The sequence below is a fragment of the Alosa pseudoharengus genome, unplaced genomic scaffold, assembly GCF_046254945.1.
Source record: "Alosa pseudoharengus isolate Yale_2024_CS ecotype anadromous, Long Island Sound unplaced genomic scaffold, YU_APseudo_1.1 YU_APseudo_1.1_scf_1, whole genome shotgun sequence".
Classification (NCBI taxonomy): domain Eukaryota; kingdom Metazoa; phylum Chordata; class Actinopteri; order Clupeiformes; family Clupeidae; genus Alosa; species Alosa pseudoharengus.
In genome coordinates, this window is record NW_027468564.1 from 57,776,961 (window position 1) to 57,788,065 (window position 11,105).

Consider the following 11,105-nt stretch of genomic DNA (forward strand, 5'->3'; position numbering starts at 1 on the left):
AATAAAAAGTTTCCCCTAATGTCTGCATGCATGCAAGTTTGATATAGAAAGCAACCTATGCATATAAATGTTTTGGTTGACAAGAAAGAGTGGAATGTCTCCTACAGTATACTTGCCCATCTCAATTCCGCACATATGAACTTCATTACACAGGCATGTTCAGTAGTCACAATGCTTTTGTAAAGTAGGAGGTGGGGGCCAACAGTCTGTGTATGACATATAATCTTGAGCACATTTCCTGCATGACAGTTACATGTTCATTGAAGTTAGGTTTATTGTCTATGAGTCCCAATATTTAAAACTGCTGACCTGTTTGACTGGTTGACAGTGAGTGTCATCAGTATATTTGTAGGTGATGGGCAGTTCCAGTTGTTGGTGTGCAGAGGGAACAGAAAGGGGCTGAGGACACTCCCCTGAAAGGCTCCGGTATTGGTGATGATGGTCAATGATGTTGCAGTGCCTATTTTCACAGTCTGTGGTCTATTGCTGAGGAAATTGTGGATCCAGTGGACTAGAAATGGTAGTGGTTGAGGTTTTCCAGAGGATGGGTATTGAGGCTGTCCTATGCAACTCCCAGAAGATGGTGTGGAAGATGGAAGAGAGCTCCATGACAGAGTTTCAGGCAGCACCCTTGCTGGGATGCCGTCTGGCCCTGGTGCCTTGCCAGTTTTGCACCTGGCCAGCTGCTGTTGGACATCCTCCTCTGTGAAGGATGGGCATGTGGGGTCTTGGAAGGGGAGGACTCTGAGCTGGTACTCACGTGCGGCGGAGTGGTCAAGTGGTGCGACCCGGGCAAAGTAGCTGTTTACAGTGTGAACAGAGAGAACTACCATAGTGTCAACACTCCCCTGGACCAGGAAGTTCAGTTTAGCTCACAATGTAAATGCACATGCACACAATAGAGAAATATGCAGAGCCATAGAAAGAAAGTTACCCAAGGTACTGTCAACAGCCAATGATAGCCTATAGCAGGATTCTCTCAGTTCATACAGGAATTCTTATATATATATATATATAGCCTATATATTTTTTAAGCCTTTAATGAGACAGGACAGTGGAGAGTGACAGGAAGCAAGTGGGAGAGAGAGAGTGGGGGTGGAATCTGGAAAGGACCACGGGGCGGGAATCAAACCCAGGTCGCCGGCATGTGCAGGTGCCCCAGCGAATCGCGCCACGGCTGGGCCATACAGGAATTCAACAACCACTGAGATTGCAGGATTCTGAAAGCCAATCAAATTGCATAATAAATAGATAATAAGATAATAAATTATATCCTGATCTATTTGTCATAAGATAACAAAAATACATATTAATATATAGGCTACTTACAGGATGTTATTGCACTGTTTAATCCCTGCTCTGTTTACTTTTGCACTATCACTATTGCACACACTCCATAGCACCATATCATGGTCAGTGCATCACTTGGTCAGACCAAACCGTTGTACTGCACATGCTTTTTAAATTTGGCATTTCTTTGAGTGATTTTTATGCATGCGATATTTGTTGTGCTATGGTTGTATTGCTGCTGGAGGCCTACAATTTCCTTTGGAATGAATAAAGTATCTATCTATCTATCTATGTCCAGAATTTGCTTGTTCTTCTGGATGAAGAATAGCCCCATGTCATCTCATTGACGTCAATTGAAGATTACACCTTGGGCCACTAAACAAACTTCAACCCATGGTTGTGTTGCAAGGACGTTTGGCACACTGTAATTGGCCCAAGCTGTTCACTCGTGGGCGGAGCACCCATAGGTGCTATAAAGCCTATCCCGTTCGCTGAATGTGTTTAAGCAGAATGTGTACTTGTGGTTATCCTAGTAGATAGCAGGCGATGTTGCAATGGTGGATAAAATTGGTCACCGACGCATTAATCCAAAACTTGATGCTAGATTCATGGAATGGCAATACGTGAGTAGCCTGTTATATTACGTTCCCTTAGCAGTGAGCTGTTTCTGCAGGCTAGCCTAGCTTTGTAGGCTACATTCGAAAAAGCGATCGTAGACTTAATAGCCTGCGTCTGTACAACGCTACACCGCAGTACGAGAGCATTTACTTTGTTCTAGTCCTAAACTACCAAACTGAAACAATGTTTCTTTGTAGCCTATGTCGCAAAAGAGCAACAACAAAAAAGCGCACCGAAAAAAAAAAAAACAGTGACGTAGTTTGCGTGCGTCATTGTATGCTCTGAAAGAGTCCGATACAGGCCTGTTCTACATCTGTGCATTAGGCCAAGTAGATTAACCCTAATCTATTTGAAGATGTGGCAGTGTGTCATTGTCAGTTCTGATTGTCTACGAAATAGCATGCCATTCTCATGAGACATTTCTGAGTAAAATGTAAAACAAACAAACCGTTTAATTAATTGGGGTACCTGTCTCTCCTTTTTTGGTAGGTTAAGTCCTAAGGTTAAGTTCTCTTGCGAAACATTTCACTACCCCTACCCTGTTATAGTGCAAAATGGCGTTTAGAAAATTTGCATTTTAGCATTCGTTTTAATATTGAGACTTTATAGCAACTGAAGAAGTCCATAAAATTAATAACTTGAAAAAATGTTATGTGAGTATTATATCTAACAGGATATTTTCAAAACAAACATAAACAATATGGGTGAATATATAGTAGAATACGTAGGTCTGTTTTCAATGTATCTGTAATTATAACTGTTTTGTTCAGTGATAATGCCATCTCACCAGTCAAGGCTTCTGTCATTTTTTTTTTTACCCAGTGAAGCCTTTCTTGCAGTCTGATCCACTGGCGTTGCTTACACCACCACAATAACCTTTGACTGTGTGAGCAGCGGGCATTATGGAAGACCTGGCTTCTCCCTCTGTCCTACCAGGACCATCTCATGTCCCATGCTGGAATCCCACGGGGCGTCAGATCCGGAAAACGGGCACGCACGACATCTTCCATGGAGTGAACCTGCGGCAGCTGCGTCGCCTGTTTCAGGCTGCAGGAGAACAGAACGCTGAGCAGCGAGCCAGGATGGTGTGGCGAGGAGACCGCGAAACGGACACAGGAGACATGGAAGAGGAGGATGTGCGGGCGGAGGTGGAAATTGGTTTAGCTCAGGCCCTGGTCGGGCTCAGGGTCCGTGCACGCACCAAAAGTGGCATAAGAGCAGATGGTCACCGGAATGGGAACAGAAGGACTAGAGCTTCATCAATACAACACAGGTTAGAGAGATGTTCTGCCTGCTACTTGACCATTTTTAAAAATGTATTTTAAAAGTAACACTGCTCAGTTTTCTAAATGTTTCTCCCGGTCATTTGAGCTATGAAAGGCATCTCTGTTCAGAACAGTTTCACCTCACCTCACCTCGCATGACTAGTCTCTAAACTATTATTTGATGTATGAAAAGATCACGTTTATCACGTTTATTCATGGTCACTTTGGTTCCTTTTTATTAATTTGCTTCCAGGAGCGGGGATGCAAAGAGACAGCCTGAGGATGTTCTAGATGTAGATGCTGAGGTGGGATTCGATGGAGTATTAGAGCCGGCAAGCAGCACTGAGGGGCCGGCCATCGCACTGAGGGACACAGAGATGGCCGAGATCTCCAACCGTTTTGGCGCAAGAGAGGATCCCCAGCGGCACCTTCACAGGATCCGACACTGAGATGGGATTACACAACAAACTGGGACATCCGTGTAGCCCATTCTCCATCAGCCTCAACCCACACTACTGTACCCTTTGTTACGATAGCCAAGCTAATATTAATGATAGTAATGTAGGCACTGGCGACTGGAGGAACGGGATAGACTTTCTGTTTACTTGAACTGAGACACACTACTTCGCCTCATTCCTCACCATATAACTTACATTTTTGGGTGCCAATGTGGCCTAGCTAAGTTTTACTTCAATTCAATACTGAAACTGATCTATTAAACTTGAAACACACACACACAACTTGTTTAAGTTTTGTGAAACTCTTGCTGGTGTGTCAGTTGAGAGTTTCTCAGTATGGTGAGTGGGTGAGGAGCTCTGTGCTCTGAAGATGTATGAATGTGCAGTGTCCATAGGATCACATCACCCACATGACCGGGGGGCCATAATTTCAATGATGGGCAAAGTGCAAAGTCTTAAGTCTAACTAAAGCTATTTTAATAACTAGGCAAAATGCATGTGTGGTAGTTTAACATCATGGGCAAGACAAACACAGATGAGTCAGCTCAATGCTCCCATATGACAGCAAGTTGTTGTGCATGAAATAAAGCTGAGACTTTGCACTTTGCCCACCAAATAAATTAAGGTGTGATGTCTTTTTAGCCCCTCACACTAAGCAATATGTAATGCATGCAAAAATACATAAATGATTAAGTACTGGACCTCATGAAATACTACTAATGCAAGTGATTAAATGAAAAACAAAAACAAGCCAGTGATCAAGTACTGTTTGTTATAGTCATATAATTTTACATTAAATACATTACATACAAATTATACAGTGTGTTGTCACAATACATGTGGGTCAGTTTCAGGTGACGGCAAATACAGTTTGTATTAAAAAAAAATAAGGGGACAACCAATCTACCAGAAGGCCCTTCCATAACAGTGCATCATCTCCTTTGAAATAGATAAGTACCCTACAATAGAAAACCATTTGGGATGCCATTTGGGGCAAGTCTGTATTTCCTCCTGCAGTAGGCAGTCTTTACCACAAGTCAGTTCCTTCCTAATCAGATGTGTAATGTGAGTAGAAAAGAGAGAACATGAAGACAGAGCGAGTGTGCACATCAGCAGTATCCCAAGAACCCTGTTTTCCATTTGACAACCAGGCCAAGGTAACTATGGAGACCCATCTTTGACAACCAGGCCAAGGTAACTACGGAGACCCATCTTGATGAGCATGCATCTATTCAGACAGATGGCGTGGAAATAAATGCAGCAGATCAACCTCCACATATACAGTGATCAATAAAGCACTAACAAGTCACAGGAATCATGCGGGTCCATTTCACCTTGTCTGAGTACAACAAGAATCAACGTCCTTCGCTGTTGCGTTGCTCCAGATGCCAGTCTCTAGAGGTTTAGTATGGATTAGTCCAAAGATGACCGACAGTCTGACGGTTAAATGAATCTTTTTTTTTTTCAAGGCAAAACTTCCTTACAGCAGGATGGCCAGACAACAACAAAGGAAGAAACAGAACAAAAGCGAGAGACAGAAAACAGGCCACCTTTCTCTCACTCCATTCTCTCACTCTTCCTCCCCCTCTCCACCACCTCTTGCTCCATCACTCCGCTGTCCAATCTGTCCAGTCTTTGCTGGCGTGACAAGAGAAGGTGCTAGCAGAGGTATATGGCGTTGGCGCACGTCCTTGCCCACACTCACCACACGGCCTTCACCACCAGGTGAAGAACGGCCGCCTGCTCTGGAAACTCTGCGTGTAGGACTCGCTGTTTGCACGCTGCGGGGCTCGGGCCGTCTCCACGATCACCGGAGGCATCTGGACCAGCTGCAGAGGAGTCTTCGCATCCTTCAGAGCTTGGGTCAGGTTGAGAATCTGCACCAATCCAAGAGTAGCAATGGTCAGACTAGTCCACATGGATGGCAGATGCTGATGTACATTCAAAGTCTGGCTCTGCTTTTTACACTCACCTGGCCTCTCATAACAGATACTTGCTTATGGAATTGTCCTCGGTCAAAACCGGGATCTTTCTGAAGAGGCAAAACAAAAAATATTATTAAATAAAAACACATTTGAATACATACTTAAATGTTGGATTGATATTTCATTTCAACGCTCACCTTAAATAGCTCGTATAGATCCTCTTCCAGGTCCTTGATGAAGTTTGGGTCAGACAGTTTAGGCAGAACAAGGTCTCTAATTTCTTGAGAGAAAGGCACTTTAGCCTGAGCCAACCATGCCCAGTAAAATGGATCTGTGGTTAAAATAAAAATAAAAATAATATTAACACTTTTTACATTAGTAAAAGATAAATGCTTTAATATGTGAGGAGAAATGCTATGTTGACATAGTACACTGGTGAATAAGTGCTGAAATACAGTGTTTAGCTTACAAGCTCTCCAGGAGTCCGGATGTTTCAAAGGGAAAGCAAGGCCATTGTCTATGGCTGCCAACTTAATAATTGGATCCTTCACTACGACCCAATCAGTTTCCTGTAACAATATAAGAGGTTAAAATATTAGGAGAACCTTTGTGAAATACAAGAACAGAAACACACGCGAGGCGGAAGTAAGAGTCCCCACTACTGAAATAAGAGAATAAGAAACAGCATTAAAGTGTTAGTCTTACCCGGTTGCCTGAGGTGTCCATGGGACAATCATATTTTATCAGCCAGTTGTCATTTCCTCTATCTGTTAAGAAACACAGCAGCTGAATCAAGAGAGCAAATCCCCATTCTCAAATCTAGAATGTCCACATTATTGTCTTAATTACCAGTGTTCCTGATGATGTAATCGAGAACCACCAGTCGCTCAAACTGGAGCTGCAGCTGACGGTTGGTGTTCTCTGGCAGAGGCTCGGCCTCAAAGCGCCGCAACCAAAAATCGGCATCCTTATATCCATCCACGAAGAGCTGGAAAGAGCCAACCTGCACAAGAGGGACAAGGTGAAGACGCATTCTTCATTTCATACCAGAGGCCCACACACTGTTGTCTAGTTCTTTGCTGGGAGGAACTGTGACGCACGTGCTTGTACCATCCGTACCACATTAGGGTACGTTCAGACTTTGCATGTTTTTCGGACAAGAGAAGTTGTGCAGACCGCTTTTTCAGTTTTTAAAAAAATCTGCCATCGTTTTTGTTCCAAAAAGCAGCCGGAAGCGTCTTAACCACAGGTCTCTGTTATTCACTTGTGATTGGTCAGCTGTCAAATAACAGCTTGACTTAGGGCATTTATCCGCTAGAAGTTGAACATTTCTCAACTTTAAAAACAGCTCTGAGTTGCAGAAAAAGACGCCCACGATCGCGTTTTAAAAGAAGCCGAGGACTTTTTTTAAAACAACGTCTACTCCATTAGCCTGGCCCAGCCCACCTAGATCTTCTTTCAACCGTTTCCCTCAGACAACAAAAAAGGTCAGGCCCATTATCGACGAAAGGGGAAGACAAAACCAAAACTTATTGTGATAAACAGAAGCAGCAACACCTGCAAACGTCAAAAAATGCAGTTGGAAAAATGCAGACATTTATTTACAGCAAAGGTAGACCCACATACATGGTTTCCTGACTGTTGGTGCTGTTTATTGTGTAAGTTTAGGTGAAGTAAGAAGTAACGTTAGGACTCTCTGATCAATGTGATTGAAATAATTGGTCCAGCCTTACCAAAGTTAGTGCCCGTTGTGATGCAAGTGTTGCAAACATTTCCCAATCGAGAGTTACTCGACTCTACTCACTTTGTGAATGAGATTGGGTATTTCCAGGCTGCTACTCCATAGGATAACAATGTAAAATGGAAGCCAGCTGAGAAAAATACGCCTAGTCTGAACGTACCATTAGGGTGCACGTGCCAAAAGGGGACCTGGGCTCAAATCCGACCCATGATCATTTCCCATCCCACTCGCTCCCAGTCACTCTTCACTGTGCTATCTGAATAAAGGCAAAAAGCCCTAAAATACACTTTCAAAAGGAGCATTGTTGGAGCTTGAACTACAGTCAAAGATGAGCTCTGAGGAAGTCCATCATACACCATGTGACTGTGAGCAAATGATACTTACTAAAGTAATCTCCCTCAATGCTTTGTCAATGCAAAATTCCAATGTTGATTATTTTCCTTCACATGTTATGCAAATCAAAAATGAAACCGTGAAGGGCATTCGTGCCTCTCTAATCTCCATTAACTGGCTGCCCATTCTGACCATCTGATTTCCCTCTGTGGAATTAGTTCTGTTTTTTTACAGACAAGGTTTCACTTCTAAAACCACAATTCTAAAGTATGGCCATATCGACTTTTTTAAAAGGAAAAATGCTGTCAAACTTTCCGGAGGTGCAGAATTAATTTCTGATGTACTGTGTACATATAAAATCACAGAAATATATACACATAAGAAATATATACACATAGCTCAATTTCAAACTTTTCTCCATGCATTTGAGTAGTGTAGTGTATAATAACAAGCTAAAGTAAAGGATTAAAGAAACTAAGTATTGGGTGCGATGAAGTGGTTCCCATAGTCATTCAAACATCAGCTGGCAATAAAGGCAACATGACATGTGGTAAATCTCAATCCAATGGTGCCTACCTTTGGAGGCAAGCCAATGCGGTGGAAGCGTTGTCCCACTTTGGGAACTTTCTCAAGAGCCAGGCGCTTTCCTCGAGACTTCACTCTGTCTATGGCATTATAATTGAACGTTTCACTCGCCAAGTAGACAACCTAGGGGAGAAAAAAAGTGATACTGACCATTTTAGATTTGAGGTCTTTCTGTAAAGTAACCGAAGTAATCTGTTGGTTCAGGAAAATCATGAATCCAGGGGGCTAGCAACCATGTAGCCTGAAACTAATTGAACTGTTGTAAATGCATGTTAATTGAAGTCATGTGGTTTAAGCATCCATACAACACTACACACTACAGGACAGAGATTCTAATCTAATGACTGACTGTCTGCCAGTGAATGCATGTTGATCTTACAATGTGCAGTGTGACCTTGGCTTTGATGCAATAAACTGTTTATATTTGAGAGCTCCACTTGTGCTCCAGAGGCTGCAAGAAACAAGTGAGAGAGATCCCTGACCAGCCGATAAAATAAATCAGCAAAAGATGTCCCTTCACACCGCATTTATTCATAGCATACAAACAACAAGCCAAAGCATTTACAAACGCAAACACAAGGCAGCTTAATTGAATCATAAACAGTACGCTACCCTGACAAACAAGCTTGCCTGCCAGCTTCATAATTCAATTTTAGCTGGATGCTTTTTTGGGCAGAACCCGCTGCCCTGAGCAGGTATTTAATCCTTATTTGTCAAAATAAATCACATTCCATCAAAGCACCCGTCCTGCTGTCCACAAATAGCTACCTTTGAATGAGCTGAGTTTACCACATCTAAACCTTTGATGCTCATGTTACCCTCTCACATCCCTGCACAACTTACTTTGGTCCGTGGCACGATGTTGAGCTCCAGTTTCTGGTCCACCAGACTGGCTCCTGCCTCTGAGAGGTAGCCCTGGTTGAGCACCAGACAGTCTCGGCCAAAGCAGCAAGGACAGCAGAGCTTCTGCAGCCATTTGGTCCATTTGGGGTTCAGCTGGCCATACGGTTCCTCATTCTTAGGCTTGAACACTCCAATGATTTTCTGCATGGGGTGGAGGGGGGTGGATAAGGTAGAGCTTTTTTTGAAGATGACAGCTTTTAAGAGTCTACGTAGGACATATTGCCAAATCCTTCAGCATAATGGAAGAATGTAAATATATACGAAAAGCATTTTAAAGATGTGACCATGATTACAACTGTTGACGCAATCTTGCATAAAAACAGTGGATGCACATTTCAAAAACATATGGGCAAGGGGCAAATCTGTTTACAAAAGAACTGTGTGCATCTGTTATGTTGGGGGGGGGGGGGCTGTAAATGAAACATTCTACGAACTACAGAGCCACTTGATGCAGCACATTTTATATTCTACCCAAGTTTAGCAGCTCTGGCCTGGTTTCATAGTTCAGCCACTTCTTAAAACTGCCATTACAACACTGAGTGGAGTGGACACATGACCATGTCATATTACTGTGTGGGTGACTATCCGGAGTGTGGCAGTATGCTGTTGCTTAATTAAGACGCACACAGACACACTCATGTTCAGTTACTCATACCAACTTTACTATCATGGGACAGCTTTTAAAACTGTAGCCCTACATTAATTAGTCATTTCACCTTGCGGTTCACACAAGCGCGTCCTAGACACAATTCTGTTCATCCACCATAGTGAATTTCAGCCAACTCATGGCAAAGGTCTAACTCTGGGTCAGAGATACTGCACCAAAACACACACATGTCGGGATGAAAAGGCGTTACTGTCACTTGATCTATCACAGACGACCTGCTGCCGCTCCTTCCGTGATGTTTCACAGGAAAAGTGGGCTACCAAGCATCAGTGTTTATCTTTGCGTTTAGAAGAGGAACATGACAATACAAAAAAATCTCTGGGTCGTTGAGTCCCTAAGAAACAAACCACCCAAGGTTTCATTTCTGTAACGTTATCTAACCTGCCTACACTCGCATTAGTTGAAATCATTTGACCTGCCAGTTGCATATTAAAAGCAATTTGAAGGATGGCCAACGTTCGTTCAGTAAATTATGCCGCTAACGTTAAAATTGGACTTTTTTCCTGCGATGACACAGCTGCTAGCTTACTGCATTTAAAGCGTGGATAGACAAATTACAACAATATAATAATATTTCGAAACAAAACGTTAATTTGGATGTTTACATACTGTTCTGGTTGAGTATTGATCCAGTTATGGTGAGCACAAGTAATAGGCTACTATTGAAAAGGCTAACTTCATGTGACTTGCTTAAAACTTCCCTAGCTAGCGTCATCTTGTTAGCAGCATAGGCAGCTGGTTGGCAAACACGATGTTGCGCCATGGACATCAGCGATAACTGGACTATCAAGCCATACGAAACATCAGGATTATAATAACGAAAGTGTTTCCTTCTCTGAAATGTCTTACCCCATGGGAATCTTTTACGAAGTAACTCCCACTGGATCCTTGATAGATGCGCTCCGGGTAGATACCCTCCTCAATAGCACGCTCTGCTTTCCTAATAATCTCCCGAAATTCTGGATCTTCGGGGAATTCATTTCTGTGTGGATCCCGTGGAGACCCTCCTCGGTCTCGATCCAAAAGTGGCTGCCGTTCACGGCTTCTTCCAGGACTCCCTGCCGGAATGCGCACGACTGAGCCCGGTGTCCCTCCAAATCCGCCTCGGGGACTCGTAGGCTCAGTGGGACAATAGCTAAAATCAGTTGAATCCCGTAAAGGGGACACCAGTGGGCTAGTCTCGTCCATTCCAACGCAGGGAAGAAAAATAGAATAGCAGGGAAAAGGGGAAAGCAGTCCAGGGATTTCTGTAACACCACAATGATGCTTCTTTATGTATAAGAGCACAAATCTTCCACAAACAAGTCACCTGACAGTCAG

The 11,105-nt window shown here is 43.1% G+C and overlaps 2 protein-coding genes across 2 annotated transcripts; one reads left to right on the top strand and one right to left on the bottom strand.

The window, feature by feature from the left end:
• The first annotated feature begins 1,752 nt into the window (after positions 1–1,752).
• avpi1 (arginine vasopressin induced 1) lies at positions 1,753–3,913 on the top strand. The gene is made up of 3 exons (XM_076295335.1): positions 1,753–1,913; positions 2,731–3,181; positions 3,427–3,913. Exons 2-3 carry the CDS (start codon positions 2,811–2,813, stop codon positions 3,620–3,622), a joined length of 567 nt encoding a protein of 188 aa, XP_076151450.1. The 5' UTR covers positions 1,753–1,913; positions 2,731–2,810; the 3' UTR covers positions 3,623–3,913.
• Positions 3,914–4,394: 481 nt separating this feature from the next.
• Positions 4,395–11,096, bottom strand: pi4k2a (phosphatidylinositol 4-kinase type 2 alpha). The gene is made up of 9 exons (XM_076295298.1): positions 10,635–11,096; positions 9,059–9,259; positions 8,207–8,338; positions 6,406–6,559; positions 6,262–6,323; positions 6,026–6,125; positions 5,754–5,887; positions 5,604–5,663; positions 4,395–5,508 (listed from the first exon to the last, which is right to left on the bottom strand). Exons 1-9 carry the CDS (start codon positions 10,971–10,973, stop codon positions 5,347–5,349), a joined length of 1,344 nt encoding a protein of 447 aa, XP_076151413.1. The 5' UTR covers positions 10,974–11,096; the 3' UTR covers positions 4,395–5,346.
• Between the last annotated feature and the right edge of the window lie 9 nt (positions 11,097–11,105).